Below are 18,798 nucleotides of genomic sequence, written 5' to 3'. Positions count from 1 at the left end.
GCCGACGAGAGGGACGGCAGATGCGGGCAGTGACAAGACGCCCCACAGGACAGAGTGTCCCCAACAGGGTGCTGCACGACTGCATGGGTTGCCACGGCTTCCATCATGGTCGCCGTGTCTGTAACCCTCCTGGTGTGCTACCTGGTGCTGATGCGCCGCAGGAAGACACGAAGTAAGCTGCTGCCCTTTGCCCACGCTGCCGCCTTCCGTGGCTGCTCCGAGCCAGCGCCTGGAGCGTGGCCGCTGCGGAGCGGGGGACTTAGCGCCCGTCCTCAGAGCTCCAGCAGCAGCGGCTGAGGACTTCAAGGCTCTCCTCTCTCCACAGGGAAGCGAAAGCTGCGGCAGCAGCAGCGCAGGACCAGCTGAGAAGCCGCGACCAGCCCGGCAGCCCGAGCCAAAGGCAGGCACCGCAGCTGCGCTCTGCGCCCGCAACCGCAGCCCCCGAGTGCTCCGTCCTTCCGCAGCCCGCTCCTGCCGACCCGCGCAGCCGGACGAGCAGCCTCAGAGTGCCCTCCGGCAGCCGCCGCGGCCCAGCCTGCCTCCAAACCCCTATGCCGATCGGACCCCACCAGCACGGCCGAGATCGGCTGAGCTCCCGCCGCTCTCGCCCCCTGCCTCCCGCGACCCGACCTCCAAACCCCCTCCACCTCCCCTCCGCAGACAGTAACCGACCCTCAGGCTCCCCTTCCCCTCTTGTCAATAAAGGAAAGAGTTTCCGTGACATGCAAGGTGTGGGCTCCTTGCCAGCGCTGGCTCAGCGCTTGCACTCCATGATGAGCTGAGGTCTCTCAAGTGCCTCTGCCCCGGCGCACGCAGCCTGCAGAAGGAAGTGCAGCGAGCAGAGAGCTGCGTGTGCTCAGCAGGCCTGCATCTGCATCAGGGAGGCAGGGTGGGACAGCTGGCAGGGCTGCACTCCTGCCACGGGCACCTACCAACATGCCACTCTATCACTCCCCCTCCTCGGACGGACAGGGGAGAGGGGAAAGTAGAGCAAAACGCAGATGAAAGCAACGTAATAATGAGGCTGAGCAGAGCAATAGACGGTGGCAGAAGTGAAAGCAGAGAGGGATGGGAGTCTCCACTGCCCCTGAGCAAGAGGTGGTCCCACTGGGGAGTGGAACATGCAGAGTCCCCTGGGAAGGACTGTGTTACAGGTGTACCTGTAACAGAATGGCACTGTCAAGAGACAGAGAAAGGAGCTTGTGAGCCCTGGGCTCCCCTAAAGTGTCAAAGCTGGGCTCCAGGCTGGGAGCTGCCTACAGGGAGAGCATCCTGCATCCAGCTGCCCAGAGAGACATCTTCCCCTCTCCAGAGGGAAGATTTGCAGGCTGTGCTCCAGGAGCTCTCCACGAGCACCCCAAGAGCTGTTACCATGCCACTGGGCCTGGCAGTGAGGTCACAGCCTGCCCTCTGACGTCACAAAGCCTTGCTTGCTACAAAACAGCAGCCCCTCAGGGCCTCGGTCTCCACTGCAGCAGGAGCAGCAGCAAGCCACAGTCGTGGCAGTTGCTCAGCGGCAGACTCGTGGTCTGAGAGCAGAGGACCATGGCCCTTACTAGCCACCTCTTCCTCTTCTTCCTCCTCCTCCGGGCCCTGCAAGTCCAGCCTGTGGGTGGAGCTCCCACTGCGAGCAGACGATGGGGTGAGTGGGCAGTGCTGGTGCAGCCCCTGCTGGCCAGCAGGCTCTTCTCCCGAGGGCTGATGCTTTTCCCTTCAGTGCTTCAGCCAGGCTTTGCTCTGGGGGCCTGAGCTCCCCAGGCCCTTCTGTAGCTTCAGCAACCTCCCACTCTCCCTGCTCCCACTTGCTGCCTGAGCCCCTTCCAGTGCCCGCAGGCCACTCGGGCAGCAGTGGATCCCACCAAGCCATGACCCAGTTCTCTACTGTGCTTGCTCCTAGGTGAGGATGGAGGTGGCAGCACTTACCCAGCTCTGCAGCTGGGTCTTGCTGACAAGTGGCAGCCCTTGGAGGCATCACGCAGGTAACTTCTGGTGCCCCTCTCCTTGACAGGGCTCTGCCTGGCGCTCAGGGCTGGGGCCCTCTGCACAGGTGCCTGCAGCTGTGCCATGGGGGCTCTTCTCCCCTGTGCTTCTCTGCAGACGTGCCCGTAGCTCAAGGCTCTCCAGCTTCCCAGATGGACTCCAGGACTGAGGCTCTGGCAGATGGCATGGGTAGGTCATGGCTTTCCCCTCCTTGGAGAGCTGCCAGCTCCAAGCCCCAGGGTCACCTGGCACTGGCTACCTCAGCAGGCGTGAGGGCAGACCTGCCCACGGTGGCCTCTGTCTGCCTGAGCCCTGATGGCTTCTGCCAGTCAGTCCTGCCCAGGCAGGTGCCCACAGCTGAGGGAATCTTCTCTGGGGGTGTACTTCCAGATGTGCCCTCGCAGACGAAGCTTCTGGAGCCCAGCCAGGACCGGCGTCCACTGCAGCCCGGTTGGCTTGTCAGGGGTGAGTCTCTGCTGACCTCACAGGCCAAGCATTGGTTTTCCCTATCTTAATTCCTGTGGAACTCAGCCGAATCCCTTCCCTTTAGGGCCCCCGGGAGCAGCTCTCCCAGCTGAGGCAGGGAAGCCTTCCATAAAGGCTGAGAAAGCGCTCAGGAAGCTGCTGCAGAGAGTGCACTGGCAAGCAGGTGAGTGTCCTGCGCTCTGCTGTTGCTGTCAGCAGCAGGGTGCCCGAGCTGTACTGCCTCCTGGAGATGCCATCTCCCTGATGCAGAAGGCTGCATCTCACCCCCTGCCCTGCTTGCTTGCTTCAGAGAGGGAGCGAGAGGCTGCGCAGCGTCAGAGGCTTCTGGAAGGACCCAGCGCTTTGCTGCCAACCCCTGCCAGAGGGAGCATTGGCCAGCGGCACATCAGGTAACTGCTGTCCCGAGTCAGCTGGAGCATCCCTCGGCATGCAAAAGGAAAGGCACTTGTGAGCCCTGGGCTCCTCTGAGGGCGTCAAAGCAGGCTCCAGGCGGGAAGCTGCCTACCGGAGAGCATCCTGCGCCTGCCTCCAGTCTGAAATCCCTCACTCATTAGGCTCCTGAGCTGTTGGCAAAGGCAGCAGTGAGCAGGTCCTGAGCTCTGCACCCTGCGTTCCTGCTGTTCCCACCTTGCTGCCTGAGCCCCTTCCAGTGCCCACAGGTCACCCAGGCACAAGTGGATCCCAACATGCCATGAAACGTTTCTCGTCTGTGCTTGCTTCTAGATGAGGCTGGAGGACTCCCCACTTCTGCACCTGATGAGCTGGATCTTGGGGTGGAGACAGAGCCCACGGAGCATGTGTCCACAGAGCCTTCCATACCGCTCGAAAGGCTCAAGGAACTACTGGAGGAGCTGCAGAGAGGACGAGGTGAGTGTCCCTGCACTCTGCTGTTGTCAGCCTCCTGGATGTGGCTGAGCTGTATTGCCCCCTGGAGATGCCATCTTGCCGATGGGGAAGGCTTCCACTTCACTGTGCCTTAGCTGCGAGCCTTGCAGAGGCAGGATGCAGACACAGGTGTGGCCACGCTGTAGCCTGCACAGAGGGACAAAGAGGCCAAGGGGTCGATGCCGACTCTAAGCTCCATGAGCTGAGCTGAAAAGCAATGGCCGTGCTGGAGAAGAGGGAGAAGGCGAGAGCAGTGCTCAAGTGGCTCCTGAGCTAGCCTGGCTCCCTCCTCTCAGGCTGTGGAACTGGGCCAGGGAGAGAGAAGAGAAGGAGGGGTGGCACTCGGTGCCGCAGGGAGGTTTTCATCCCTGTCCCTGGAAGGAGCAGCAGGTCAAGCAGCTGCGCTCCCCCCTGTCCTCTCCTTCGGGCCTTCTGAGTTTCCTTGGGCTGGGACAACCTGTGCCAAGGGCTGGGACTGTGCTCGCAGGCACCAGCACTGGCGAGGGGGGCAAGGGACTTGCTGGCCAGAGCCAGCGTCAGCGTGCTGGGAGCTTCCCGCTGGTGCACAGGACAGACTTAACGTTGCCATTGCCCCTCCAGGTCTGGCCGACGAGAGGACGGCAGATGCGGGCAGTGACAAGACGCCCCACAGGACAGAGTGTCCCCAACAGGTGCTGCACGACTGCATGGTCGCCATGGCTTCCATCGCGGTCGCCGTGCCTGCCACCCTCCTGGTGTGCTACCTGGTGCTGATGCGCCGCAGGAAGACACGAAAGTAAGCTGCTGCCCTTTGCCCACGCTGCCGCCTTCCGTGGCTGCTCCGAGCCAGCGCCTGGAGCGTGGCCGCTGCGGAGCGGGGACTTAGCGCCCGTCCTGAGAGCTCCAGCAGCAGCGGCTGAGGACTTCAAGGCTCTCCTCTCTCCACAGGGAAGCGAAAGCTGCGGCAGCAGCAGAGCAGGACCAGCTGAGAAGCCGCGACCAGCCCGGCAGCCCGAGCCAAAGGCAGGCACCGCAGCTGCACTCTGCGCCCGCACCGCAGCCCCCGAATTCTCCGTCCTTCCGCAGCCCGCTCCTGCCGACCGCGCAGCCGGACGAGCAGCCTCAGAGTGCCCTCCGGCAGCCGCCGGACCCCTATGCCGATCGGACCCCACCAGCACGGCCGAGATCGGCTGAGTTCCCGCCGCTCTCGCCCCCTGCCTCCCGCGACCCGACCTCCAAACCCCTTCCACCTCCTCCACGTCCCCCACGTCCCCCACCCCCTCCACCTCCCCTCCGCAGACTGTAACCGACCCTCAGGCTCCCCTTCCCGTTGTAATAGGTAATTGTAATTGTTTAATCAAGAAACATTTTAGTAGTGTTAAGTATGCCTAGCTGCAAACGGTAGTGTAGGTACAGCTGTTGTAAATCAGGAAATATGCCTAACTGCAGAGCTCATGCTATAGATGGTAATGTGCAAAGAGTAAGCTAGCTAATTGCTAAAAATTCCAAGGACTAAGCTTTAGGTGCATCCTTAATGTTGAGCTAAGAGAGAACATGCCACATGTGGGACTGGGGACATTAATCAGTCATGTTCCAAGGACTAAGCTTTAATTTTGAGAAGTGGGATTCGGGACATTAACCAGCCAAAGGAAGTCCATATTTGGAGACGGGTTAACCAGAGGACACCTGAGGAGGTCTGCTTACTTCATCCTCAACGACCACCAGAAGGGAAGGAAGACCCTAACCCAAAAGAAGGAACATGCACAGAAAGGATGGATTTATGTAATTTGCAGGGCAGAACAACGCAGACAACACAGTATAAATATAGGCTGATTGAGAGACTTGCCAGGGCAGTTGGCGGAGCGGTGACTCCCCTGTCGTCCAGCTCTGTAACTTTGCTCATATTCTACTTGCCTAATTGAATAAATCTGTAATCTGGACACTTGGATTTTGAGTCATTCTCAATGTATAACACCGTCTTGTCAATAAAGGAAAGAGTTTCTGTGACATGCAAGGTGTGGGCTCCTTGCCAGCGCTGGCTCAGCGCTTGCACTCCATGATGAGCTGAGGTCTCTCAAGTGCCTCTGCCCCGGCGCACGCAGCCTGCAGAAGCGGGCTCTGGCCACGGCGTTCGCTGGAAAGGAAGCGGTCCCCAGAGGACAGAAAATAAACAAAGCCTCTGGAGATCAATAAGGCAAAAAAGAATCCCCCACAGATTGGGTAGAAAGATTAAGAAAAAGTTACAGCTGTACTCCGGCACAGATCCAATTCCACCTGCTGGAGCAGCACTCTTGAGAATACAGTTTGTGGCCAATTCTGGGAGGGGGACATTAGAAGGAAATTGGAGGAACTAGAAGACTGGGGAGGCAGGGGCTGGAGGATCCTTTGAGAGGATCTTTTAAGAGAAGCCCAGAAGGGATGTGCTCGAAGGGACGCAGAAAAACAGAAAGCAAAGGCTAAGATCTCTGTAGCAGTAGTATGGAAGTAAAAGTTACAACTAAAGAGTTAAAAAGGACAGGGCCCAAGGGACCTCTGGAGAATAAGAGTTCGAAAGAGAGAGAATCTCCTGTGTGTTATTGTTAAATATTGCCTCAAAAAGACACAGGATGAAAAATGATTCAAGGAAGAGTAGGGGTGCCAGGGACTCTACCTCCTGGGGACCCCGGACATGGAGAGCCCTTGATAAAATTGTTAGTAGGTTCCCAGAGAGAAGAAGTGGAACTTTTAATTGACAAAGGAGCAGAAAGAACAACTGTTAAGAGCATTCCTAAGGGAATTGAGAAGGGAAAGAGAACCTTAACCACAACAGAGGTGGGAGGGTCCCCATATTAGAAAATGTAGAAATTGAAACTGATAAAAGAACAGAATTGAATGACCTGTTATAACCTCTTGGGAAGAGCCTGGAGTCAGTGATAGACCAGCTCCTGAAACAGGGCTTACTGAACCCTGTATGGCTCCCCATAATACCCCCATTTTACCTGTAAAAAGGCCAGATGGAGCATACAGGCTTGTACAAGATCTGAGAGCAGTGAACCAGAGAACACAGATGAAGTTCCCTCTAGTCCCTAATCCATATACCCTGGTGAGCTGCTTGTCTCCAGAATACCAGTGGTGTAGTGCTATAGATTTGAAGGATGTATTTTGGGCCTGCCCATTAAACAAAGCATCCTGAGATTATTTTGCTTTTGAATGGGAGGATCCAGAAACCGGGAGGAAGCAGCAGCTGAGGTGGACTGTGCTGACCCAAGGGTTCACAGAGTCACCTAACTTATTTGGCTAAGCTCTGGAAAAGATATTGGAAAAGGTAGATTTAAATCCAGAGATAAAATGATTGCAATATGAGGATGCTCTATTGCTTGCTGAGAAATATGAATCAACAGTTAATGAAAGTACAATTAAATTGTTGAACTGTTTGGCCCAGAATGGACTCAAAGTATCTAAAGGAAAACTCCAGTATGCAAAGCAGGAAGTAAAATACTTGGGGCACTGGCTGGAGAAAGGAGAAAAAAGGTTAGAAACCTTTTCTCCTATTCGTAAATGTGAGTGAACCAAAGGGCATACGGAGTGTGGGTCCGGGGCTGGGCTGGAAGGAAGAAACCAGTAGCATCCTGTTCCAAATGATTAGACCCTGTCAGCAGAGCGTGGCCTGACTGTGTACAATCTATAGTGGCCACAGCTTTGTTAGTAGAAGAGGTGAGAAAGATAACTTTTAATTCCCCTCTCAAGGTATTTACCCTGCATAATGTAAGGGAAATTATGCAACAAAAAAAGTGGAAAAGTGGTAAACAGAGAGCAGGATGCTTAAATAAGAGGCAATACTCATAGATTCCCCTTAATTAGAATTGGGCATTATAAGGGTTCAAAACCCAGCTCAATTTTATTTGGGGAACCCAGCTCAAAGTTAGAGCATGATTGTCTTAAAGTGATAGAACTGGAGGTGAAGGTGAGGCCTGATTTAAAGGATTGTGAGCTCAGAGAAGGGGAGAAATTATTTATAGATGGATCTTCAAGAGTGATAGGAGGACAACGAAAGTCAGGGTATGCGATTGTGGGAATAGACCTAGAGGTTAAGGAATCAGGACCTCTGAGCCCTGGGTGCTCGGCTCAGGCTTGTGAATTGTATGCTTTATATAGAGCATTGGGACTTCTAGAAGGAAAAGTGGGAAATGAGATGATGTTTGGAATGCCATATACTCAGGGGATGCCTAGGGATGAAAAGTTAGTCGGAGACTGCAACATCTCTAAATATGTTAAAGCATTGGCAGAAAGAATAAAGGAGCTCAGGGACATTGTTGCTTTAATTCAAACACCACCCCTGGGTTTCCCTGTGCACGACATTAAACCGGGAGAAAAGGTGCTGATAAAAACTTGAAAAGCTGAACCACGAGTCCCTCAGTGGGAAGGACTCTTTGAAGTCTTACTAAGCACTGACACAGCAGATGGCCTGCAGAAAAGGGATGGACCCATATCTGCCGGGTCAAAAGGAGTAAATCTAGTTCTGGATGGCAGGTAACTTCGACACCAGGGGGGACAACTATTAAAGAGGAAGACTGAATGAGTTATGACAGACTGTGAAGGAAACTTAAACCCCTCCTGAGGAAACTATTAAGAATTCATGGGTGTGGAAGATCTTGATGATCTTTATAGAAATCGACAGAGATGGTTAAGGAGGGGAGGAAATAAAAACAAAATTTAACTTGAATTAGAACAAAAATTATGTAAGCATTGTGAACACGAGCTTGAATGGTGCTGTGTACGGTGTGGACTGTGTGCAAGACACTGATGGGAACCTAAAGATTGACTCCTGAGGGAAGGAGTCTGTATGGCTTGCAAATGGCATTTAGAGAAACTTAGGAGTAGAGGAGAAACTTTATTATTGTCTTGGCATTACACTTCAGCAAGGTGCTACATCATCCCCAGATCAAATGTTCGAAGATATAGAAGGACTAATGGAAGCAATCAGATGTTGCACTCTACAAAGGCTATAATGTAAAATAAAGTAGTACCAGTAAAAAGTGTTGTTATAACCCGAGCATGTAAGTTTCCCTGGTGTGGGGAAAAGAGAGAAAAGCCTGTATAGAAATGAGTAAAGCTGGAATATAGTTATACATCAGACTATGACCGGAAATAACTTGATTAATAAGGAATTGAAAAGAAACTTCTTTAACTCTGTGTTGGGGAGGGTATTTCTTGTTTCACCCGATCACAGAAATCACCATCTGGATGGCTGAGAAAAGTGGACACACACCTCCCGAGGAGCAGACATCCCCAACTCGCTGATCACATGTATACAAAAGGGGGTGATTGATTTTGTTTTTTTTTATGCCAAGCATGTAAGATCTTTATATATGTATATGTAAGTTGCAATGAAAATTGGTGGCACCATTGTAGGTATAACTGCCCCCATCAAGGGTGCTGGGGTTTAAGTAAAATTGAAAGGAGAATTAACTGATATTACACTGGACAATTTGAAAAGATAGGAATAATATCAACTAGATACACAGGTAGAAGAGCAGAAGTGTGGAGGTACTGTGCAACCCAAGAGTGAAGAGGACACCTGGAGAGGAGAGCTCTTAAGTCCCCTGAAGAATACCCTTGCTGTCGAGAAGATGACACATCGCCGTTGCCTGAAGCAACCGAGTAGACGGAGGAGACAGAGGGGTAAAAGTGTGGGGAATGGCTGGACGAATGCTTGGCCTCCTCAGGTTTGGGACTACAGTCCCTGCCTAAAATGCCACCAAACGGTGAAGCATGGAAGACAAACTCTTGTTGCCTTTACCTCCCACACCCATATTAATGCAGCTTGTTATAATATGCAACAATTAGGAATTTGTTCCTTAGGGGGACACAGCTTTTGGGTGGGGCCACAACCTAGCAATAGGGTACCCAAATGACGGAACAATGGCCGTGGTAAGGAGAGTTGTTAACCCCAGCCCAGTGAGTGGAACCAGACTGAGGTTACAGAATCACATGTCCTGAAGGATGGATGTTAAACAGTGAGGTAATTGGGCATTGCTGTATTAAGCAAAAAGAAGATGTATTCCAAAAAGGGTAAGAGAATTAGGTTGTAGGAACCTGTTAACAACCAATAATAGTTCTGCCTCACATTGGTGGCCACATAGCCCTAAGGGGTATTGGGATAAGAACTGTAATAACGAAACTGTGTGTTATCATTCACAAAATAACAGTAACTCTTTGATGGAGATAATTGGACTAAAGAATTTTTGGGAAAACCCTCAAAGGAGTGATTCTGCAAGGCAAGTGCCAGATGGGTTATTCTGGGTTTGTGGAAGGAGGGCCTATGCAGAATTGCCAGGAAAGTTGAAGAGGGTCTGTACTATTGGATTAATATAACCAGCCTTCTTTCTGTTACCAAAAGCTTAATGGGAACAAGTGGCATTTATTTTATGTGGGTTTTTTTGAGGACTGATATGCATAATTCCTTGCTTTATTTGCTTGATCCAGACACCAGTACAAGAAATGCAGGGAGACTGGGGAGGGTCAGGCATAAAAACGTATGTCCTCAAGAAAGAGGAAGAAGAAGAGAGTCGAAGTCGAGTAGAAAGAGTACTTAGAAGGATGGAAACACTGACACGGGTAAATATGATCAAAAAGAAAATGGGGGAGTGTGAAAAATGGTTCCCGTGTCAATAAAAGAATGGCAAAGCAGAATATGAGAGTATGAGAAAATGAGAATATGCATCCTGCATCCAGCTGCCCAGAGAGACATCTTCCCCTCTCCAGGAGGGAAGATTTGCAGGCTGTGCTCCAGGAGCTCTCCACGAGCACCCCAAGAGCTGTTACCATGCCACTGGGCCTGGCAGTGAGGTCACAGCCTGCCCTCTGACGTCACAAAGCCTTGCTTGCTACAAACAGCAGCCCCTCAGGCCTCGGTCTCCACTGCAGCAGGAGCAGCAGCAAGCCACAGTCGTGGCAGTTGCTCAGCGGCAGACTCGTGGTCTGAGAGCAGAGGACCATGGCCCTTACTAGCCACCTCTTCCTCTTCTTCCTCCTCCTCCTCCTGGCCCTGCAAGTCCAGCCTGTGGGTGGAGCTCCACTGCGAGCAGGACGATGGGGTGAGTGGGCAGTGCTGGTGCAGCCCCTGCTGGCCAGCAGGCTCTTCTCCCCGAGGGCTGATGCTTTTCCCTTCAGTGCTTCAGCCAGGCTTTGCTCTGGGGGCCTGAGCTCCCCCAGGCCCTTCTGTAGCTTCAGCAACCTCCACTCTCCCTGCTCCCACTTGCTGCCTGAGCCCCTTCCAGTGCCCGCAGGCCACTCGGGCAGCAGTGGATCCCACCAGGCCATGACCCAGTTCTCTACTGTGCTTGCCCCTAGGTGAGGATGGAGGTGGCAGCACTTACCCAGCTCTGCAGCTGGGTCTTGCTGACAAGTGGCAGCCCTTGGAGCATCACGCAGGTAACTTCTGGTGCCCCTCTCCTTGACAGGGCTCTGCCTGGCACTCAGGGCTGGGGCCCTCTGCACAGGTGCCTGCAGCTGTGCCATGGGGGCTCTTCTCCCCTGTGCTTCTCTGCAGACGTGCCCGTAGCTCAAGGCTCTCCAGCTTCCCACCTGGACTCCAGGACTGAGGCTCTGGCAGATGGCATGGGTAGGTCATGGCTTTCCCCCCCTTGGAGAGCTGCCAGCTCCAAGCCCCAGGGTCACCTGGCACTGGCTACCTCGGCAGGCGTGAGGGCAGACCTGCCCACGGTGGCCTCTGTCAGCCTGAGCCCTGATGGCTTCTGCCAGTCAGTCCTGCCCAGGCAGGTGCCCACAGCTGAGGCAATCTTCTCTGGGGGTGTACTTCCAGATGTGCCCTCGCAGACGAAGCTTCTGGAGCCCAGCCAGGACCGGCGTCCACTGCAGCCCGGTTGGCTTGTCAGGGGTGAGTCTCTGCTGACCTCACAGGCCAAGCATTGGTTTTCCCTATCTTAATTCCTGTGGAACTCAGCCGAATCCCTTCCCTTTAGGGCCCCCGGGAGCAGCTCTCCCAGCTGAGGCAGGGAAGCCTTCCCTAAAGGCTGAGAAAGCGCTCAGGAAGCTGCTGCAGAGAGTGCACTGGCAAGCAGGTGAGTGTCCTGCGCTCTGCTGTTGCTGTCAGCAGCAGGGTGCCTGAGCTGTACTGCCTCCTGGAGATGCCATCTCCCTGATGCAGAAGGCTGCCATCTCACCCCCTGCCCTGCTTGCTTGCTTCAGAGAGGGAGCGAGAGGCTGCGCAGCGTCAGAGGCTTCTGGAAGGACCCAGCGCTTTGCTGCCAACCCCTGCCAGAGGAGCATTGGCCAGCGGCACATCAGGTAACTGCTGTCCCGAGTCAGCTGGAGCATCCCTCGGCATGCAAAAGGAAAGGCACTTGTGAGCCCTGGGCTCCTCTGAGGCGTCAAAGCAGGCTCCAGGCGGGAAGCTGCCTACGGGAGAGCATCCTGCGCCTGCCTCCAGTCTGAAATCCCTCACTCATTAGGCTCCTGAGCTGTTGGCAAAGGCAGCAGTGAGCAGGTCCTGAGCTCTGCGCCCTGCGTTCCTGCTGTTCCCACCTTGCTGCCTGAGCCCCTTCCAGTGCCCACAGGTCTGAGGCCCTCCAGGACTGAGGCTCTGGCAGATGGCATGGGTAGATCATGGCTTTTCCTCCCTTGGAGAGCTGACAGCTCCAAGCCCCAGGGTCACCTGGCACTGGCTACCTCGGCAGGCGTGAGGGCAGACCTGCCCACGGTGGCCTCTGTCTGCCTGAGCCCTGACGGCTTCTGCCAGCACGTTCTGCCCAGGCAGGTGCCGGTAGGTGAGGGAATCTTCTCTGGGGGTTCACTTCCAGATGTGCTCTCAGAGACGATGCTTCTGGAGCCCAGCCAGGACCGGCGTCCACTGCAGCCCGGTTGGCTTGAAAGGGGTAAGCCACTTTGCTGCCTGAGCCCCTTCCAGTGCCCGCAGGTCACCCAGGCACAAGTGGATCCCAACATGCCATGAAACGTTTCTCGTCTGTGCTTGCTTCTAGATGAGGCTGGAGGACTCCCCACTTCTGCACCTGATGAGCTGGATCTTGGGGTGGAGACAGAGCCCACGGAGCATGTGTCCACAGAGCCTTCCACACCGCTTGAAAGGCTCAGGGAACTACTGGAGGAGCTGCAGAGAGAACGAGGTGAGTGTCCTGCACTCTGCTGTTGTCAGCCTCCTGGATGTGGCTGAGCTGTATTGCCCCCTGGAGATGCCATCTTGCCGATGGGGAAGGCTTCCACTTCACAGTGCCTTAGCTGCGAGCCTTGGCAGAGGCAGGATGCAGACACAGGTGTGGCCACGCTGTAGCCTGCACAGAGGGACAAAGAGGCCAAGGGGTCGATGCCGACTCTAAGCTCCATGAGCTGAGCTGAAAAGCAATGGCCGTGCTGGAGAAGAGGGAGAAGGCGAGAGCAGTGCTCAAGTGGCTCCTGAGCTAGCCTGGCTCCCTCCTCTCAGGCTGTGGGAACTGGGCCAGGGAGAGAGAAGAGAAGGAGGGGTGGCACTCGGTGCCGCAGGGAGGGTTTTCATCCCTGTCCCTGGAAGGAGCAGCAGGTCAAGCAGCTGCGCTCCCCCCTGTCCTCTCCTTCTGGCCTTCTGAGTTTCCTTGGGCTGGGACAACCTGTGCCAAGGGCTGGGACTGTGCTCGCAGGCACCAGCACTGGCGAGGGAGGCAAGGGACTTGCTGGCCAGAGCCAGCGTCAGCGTGCTGGGAGCTTCCCGCTGGTGCACAGGACAGACTTAACGTTGCCATTGCCCCTCCAGATCTGGCCGACGAGAGGACGGCAGATGCGGGCAGTGACAAGACGCCCCACAGGACAGAGTGTCCCCAACAGGTGCTGCACGACTGCATGGTCGCCACGGCTTCCATCATGGTCGCCGTGTCTGTAACCCTCCTGGTGTGCTACCTGGTGCTGATGCGCCGCAGGAAGACACGAAAGTAAGCTGCTGCCCTTTGCCCACGCTGCCCGCCTTCCGTGGCTGCTCCGAGCCAGCGCCTGGAGCGTGGCCGCTGCGGAGCGGGGACTTAGCGCCCGTCCTGAGAGCTCCAGCAGCAGCGGCTGAGGACTTCAAGGCTCTCCTCTCTCCACAGGGAAGCGAAAGCTGCGGCAGCAGCAGCGCAGGACCAGCTGAGAAGCCGCGACCAGCCCGGCAGCCGCAGCCAAAGGCAGGCACCGCAGCTGCGCTCTGCGCCCGCACCGCAGCCCCCGAGTGCTCCGTCCTTCCGCAGCCCGCTCCTGCCGACCGCGCAGCCGGACGAGCAGCCTCAGAGTGCCCTCCGGCAGCCGCCGCGGCCCAGCCTGCCTCCAAACCCCTATGCCGATCGGACCCCACCAGCACGGCCGAGATCGGCTGAGTTCCCGCCGCTCTCGCCCCCTGCCTCCCGCGACCCGACCTCCAAACCCCTTCCACCTCCTCCACCCCCTCCACCTCCCCCACCCCCTCCACCTCCCCTCCGCAGACAGTAACCGACCCTCAGGCTCCCCTTCCCGTTGTAATAGGTAATTGTAATTGTTTAATAAAGAAAGATTTTAGTAGTGTTAAGTATGCCTAGCTGCAAACGGTAGTGTAGGTACAGCTGTTGTAAATCAGGAAATATGCCTAACTGCAGAGCTCATGCTATAGATGGTAATGTGCAAAGAGTAAGCTAGCTAATTGCTAAAAATTCCAAGGAATAAGCTTTAGGTACATCCTTAATGTTGAGATAAGAGAGAACATGCCACATGTGGGACTGGGGACATTAATCAGTCATATTCCAAGGACTAAGCTTTAATTTTGAGAAGTGGGATTCGGGACATTAACCAGCCAAAGGAAGTCCATATTTGGAGACGGGTTAACCAGAGGACACCTGAGGAGGACTGCTTACTTCATCCTCAACGACCACCAGAAGGGAAGGAAGACCCTAACCCAAAAGAAGGAACATGCACAGAAAGGATGGATTTATGTAATTTGCAGGGCAGAACAACGCAGACAACACAGTATAAATATAGGCTGATTGAGAGACTTGCCAGGGCAGTTGGCGGAGCGGTGACTCCCCTGTCGTCCAGCTCTGTAACTTTGCTCATATTCTACTTGCCTAATTGAATAAATTTGTAATCTGGACACTTGGATTTTGAGTCATTCTCAATTTATAACACCGTCTTGTCAATAAAGAGTTTCTGTGACATGCAAGGTGTGGGCTCCTTGCCAGCGCTGGCTCAGCGCTTGCACTCCATGATGAGCTGAGGTCTCTCAAGTGCCTCTGCCCTGGCGCACGCAGCCTGCAGAAGGAAGTGCAGCGAGCAGAGAGCTGCGTGTGCTCAGCAGGCCTGCATCTGCATCAGGGAGGCACGGTGGGACAGCTGGCAGGGCTGCACTCCTGCCACGGGCACCTACCAACATGCCACTCTATCACTCCCCCTCCTCGACGGACAGGGGAGAGGGGAAAGTAGAGCAAAACGCAGATGGAAGCAACGTAATAATGAGGCTGAGCAGAGCAATAGACGGTGCAGAAGTGAAAGCAGAGAGTGTGAAAAATGGTTCCCGTGTCAATAAAAGAATGGCAAAGCAGAATATAAGAGTATGAGAAAATGAGAATATGTCACTATGTGAATGGCAGAGCAGGGTGTGTCTGAGCTAACTAAGCTGGAGACGTTGGAACCTACGAGAGATAACAGAAAGTGCTGTGAAGAGATAGCCCCTGTGAATAGGGGACATGAACAAAACAGAGGTGTGCCAGAGCTCACTGAGCAAGGCCAGGATGAACGAGAACAGAAACCACCATGAGCAGGGTAGATAAGAAGACCGTAAAGCAGGCGACTGTGAAGACGCAAATAGCTGAGTCACAAAGACACCTGAGGAAGACTCGTTACTTCAGCCTCACGACCACCAGAGAGAACCCCAGGAGGATTAGCAGGCATGCACAACACTTCCAGGAAAAAACTGCAACTGTTTTTGGGCAATGATAAAATCTGTATTACACTGCTTTGTGAGTGTGTGTGTGAGCGGGGAATAAAAACCCTGCAGCTGCATGTGTGCAGTGCGCAGCTGTGGAGAGAAATTCCCCTGCGCCCAGCGCTGCTCCTGGCTTGCCAAAATACAACTCCTTAAACTGAGCTCTAAGTTTTTGGTGGCTCAATTTTAACAATTTGGGGGCTCGTCCGGGATCACCAAAACTCCGCAGACTAAGAACCTAGGACGGAAAGGTGCACCTCTGCCTTTTTTGCAGACCCTCCTACCGCACTTAGGCTGCGAACTGACAGTGATATTTTAGACCCGGGAAGGCAAGCAAGGGAAAAGAAAAAAAAAAAAAAAAAAGGGAAAAAAAAAAAAAAACAAACCCAAAAACAACCACCACAAAACCACACCACAACCAAACAACGGAGAAATTTGTGAGTTCGCCGGCAAGAGACACGTTGAGACCCGTAATTCTGCGCGTAGATCCGAACGGAGAAGCCTTGGGGTGTGAGTATAAAGCGTGTTCCGTTCGGTCGGGTGGGATTCGGCTGGCTGAAGTGCGTGAACGAGGCGGAACGCAGTTCCGAAGCGAGTGCGGAGGTTTTTCAATGCCGCGGTTCCAATCCCTCGCCAGAGGCTTGGCCGGTGAAACACCGAAGCGAGTGTAGACGCGACTGGACAGCCATGGGACAAAACCGCTTCCAAGGGGCGGGAGGAGAGGAAGGGACCCGAAAAGTTCAAAGAAGAGATTGCCAGACATTCCCCTGAGAGCCCGTTAGGGACAAGGATTACAAACTGGAATAACCGCGGGTCCCGAGAAGATAAAATGAAAGAGAAGTTAGTCTGTTATTGTATGGTGCTAGGGCCAAAGGAACTGGTATGTTTGGGTCCTTTGGGGACTGAGCTTGTCAAGCCCTGGCAGTGTTTGAGCAGCCAGGAACCGTTCAGCCCGAAGGAGGCTGGATACGCTGATCTCTGGAAGCAGTCAGCGGAAAGAGAAGAAGGGGACAGAGGGGAGAAAGAGGAGGAGTGGGAGCCCTTAGATAACCTTGCACCCCTGTATGTAGTTCGCCCTCTTTGCCGCGGCGCCCACCTCGGCCCCCCCGGCTCTGGCGGCCTCCGCTTCAGCCCCCCCCCCCTTCCCCCGTGCCCAGGTCGTTTAAGCCCCACCCGCTGTGGCCGCGGCAGCTTTAACCCTGCCCCTTCCCCCTTGCCACAGCCGCTTCAGCCACCCTTCCCCTCCCCCTCCCCCTCCCCCGCTCTGGCCACGGCGTTCGCTGGAAAGGAAGCGGTCCCCAGAGGACAGAAAATAAACAAAGCCTCTGGAGATCAATAAGGCAAAAAAGAATCCCCCACAGATTGGGTAGAAAGATTAAGAAAAAGTTACAGCTGTACTCCGGCATAGATCCAATTCCACCTGCTGGAGCAGCACTCTTGAGAACACAGCTTGTGGCCAATTCTGGGAGGGGGACATTAGAAGGAAATTGGAGGAACTAGAAGACTGGGGAGGCAGGGGCTGGAGGATCCTTTGAGAGGATCTTTTAAGAGAAGCCCAGAAGGGATGTGCTCGAAGGGACGCAGAAAAACAGAAAGCAAAGGCTAAGATCTCTGTAGCAGTAGTATGGAAGTAAAAGTTACAACTAAAGAGTTAAAAAGGACAGGGCCCAAGGGACCTCTGGAGAATAAGAGTTCGAAAGAGAGAGAATCTCCTGTGTGTTATTGTTAAATATTGCCTCAAAAAGACACAGGATGAAAAATGATCCAAGGAAGAGTAGGGGTGCCAGGGACTCTACCTCCTGGGGACCCCGGGACATGGAGAGCCCTTGATAAAATTGTTAGTGGGTTCCCAGAGAGAAGAAGTGGAACTTTTAATTGACAAAGGAGCAGAAAGAACAACTGTTAAGAGCATTCCTAAGGGAACTGAGAAGGGAAAGAGAACCTTAACCACAACAGAGGTGGGAGGGGTCCCCATATTAGAAAATGTAGAAATTGAAACTGATAAAAGAACAGATTGAATGACCTGTTATAACCTCTTGGGAAGAGACTGGAGTCAGTGATAGACCAGCTCCTGAAACAGGGCTTACTGAACCCTGTATGGCTCCCCATAATACCCCCATTTTACCTGTAAAAAAGGCCAGATGGAGCATACAGGCTTGTACAAGATCTGAGAGCAGTGAACCAGAGAACACAGATGAAGTTCCCTCTAGTCCCTAATCCATATACCCTGGTGAGCTGCTTGTCTCCAGAATACCAGTGGTGTAGTGCTATAGATTTGAAGGATGTATTTTGGGCCTGCCCATTAAACAAACCATCCTGAGATTATTTTGCTTTTGAATGGGAGGATCCAGAAACCGGGAGGAAGCAGCAGCTGAGGTGGACTGTGCTGACCCAAGGGTTCACAGAGTCACCTAACTTATTTGGCTAAGCTCTGGAAAAGATATTGGAAAAGGTAGATTTAAATCCAGAGATAAAATGATTGCAATATGAGGATGCTCTATTGCTTGCTGAGAAATATGAATCAACAGTTAATGAAAGTACAATTAAATTGTTGAATTGTTAGGCCCAGAATGGACTCAAAGTATTTAAAGGAAAACTCCAGTATGCAAAGCAGGAAGTAAAATACTTGGGGCACTGGCTGGAGAAAGGAGAAAAAAGGTTAGAAACCTTTTCTCCTATTCGTAAATGTGAGTGAACCAAAGGGCATACGGAGTGTGGGTCCGGGGCTGGGCTGGAAGGAAGAAACCAGTAGCATCCTGTTCCAAATGATTAGACCCTGTCAGCAGAGCGTGGCCTGACTGTGTACAATCTATAGTGGCCACAGCTTTGTTAGTAGAAGAGGTGAGAAAGATAACTTTTAATTCCCCTCTCAAGGTATTTACCCTGCATAATGTAAGGGAAATTATGCAACAAAAAAAGTGGAAAAGTGGTAAACAGAGAGCAGGATGCTTAAATAAGAGGCAATACTCATAGATTCCCCTTAATTAGAATTGGGCATTATAAGGGTTCAAAACCCAGCTCAATTTTATTTGGGGAACCCAGCTCAAAGTTAGAGCATGATTGTCTTAAAGTGATAGAACTGGAGGTGAAGGTGAGGCCTGATTTAAAGGATTGTGAGCTCAGAGAAGGGGAGAAATTATTTATAGATGGATCTTCAAGAGTGATAGGAGGACAACGAAAGTCAGGGTATGCGATTGTGGGAATAGACCTAGAGGTTAAGGAATCAGGACCTCTGAGCCCTGGGTGCTCGGCTCAGGCTTGTGAATTGTATGCTTTATATAGAGCATTGGGACTTCTAGAAGGAAAAGTGGGAAATGAGATGATGTTTGGAATGCCATATACTCAGGGGATGCCTAGGGATGAAAAGTTAGTCGGAGACTGCAACATCTCTAAATATGTTAAAGCATTGGCAGAAAGAATAAAGGAGCTCAGGGACATTGTTGCTTTAATTCAAACACCACCCCTGGGTTTCCCTGTGCACGACATTAAACCGGGAGAAAAGGTGCTGATAAAAACTTGAAAAGCTGAACCACGAGTCCCTCAGTGGGAAGGAC

The 18,798-nt window shown here is 53.3% G+C and overlaps 1 protein-coding gene across 1 annotated transcript; it reads left to right on the top strand.

The window, feature by feature from the left end:
• The first annotated feature begins 1,903 nt into the window (after window positions 1-1,903).
• LOC135184495 (uncharacterized) lies at window positions 1,904-4,718 on the top strand. The gene is made up of 7 exons (XM_064160712.1): window positions 1,904-1,979; window positions 2,098-2,169; window positions 2,371-2,445; window positions 2,531-2,629; window positions 3,190-3,333; window positions 3,952-4,126; window positions 4,279-4,718. The coding sequence occupies exons 1-7, from the start codon at window positions 1,904-1,906 to the stop codon at window positions 4,634-4,636; spliced, it is 999 nt and encodes a 332-aa protein (XP_064016782.1). The 3' UTR covers window positions 4,637-4,718.
• Window positions 4,719-18,798: the final 14,080 nt, after the last annotated feature.

Source organism: Pogoniulus pusillus, chromosome 1 (genome assembly GCF_015220805.1).
Source record: "Pogoniulus pusillus isolate bPogPus1 chromosome 1, bPogPus1.pri, whole genome shotgun sequence".
Lineage (NCBI taxonomy): Eukaryota > Metazoa > Chordata > Aves > Piciformes > Lybiidae > Pogoniulus > Pogoniulus pusillus.
This window is presented reverse-complemented; position numbering and strand designations above follow the sequence as displayed.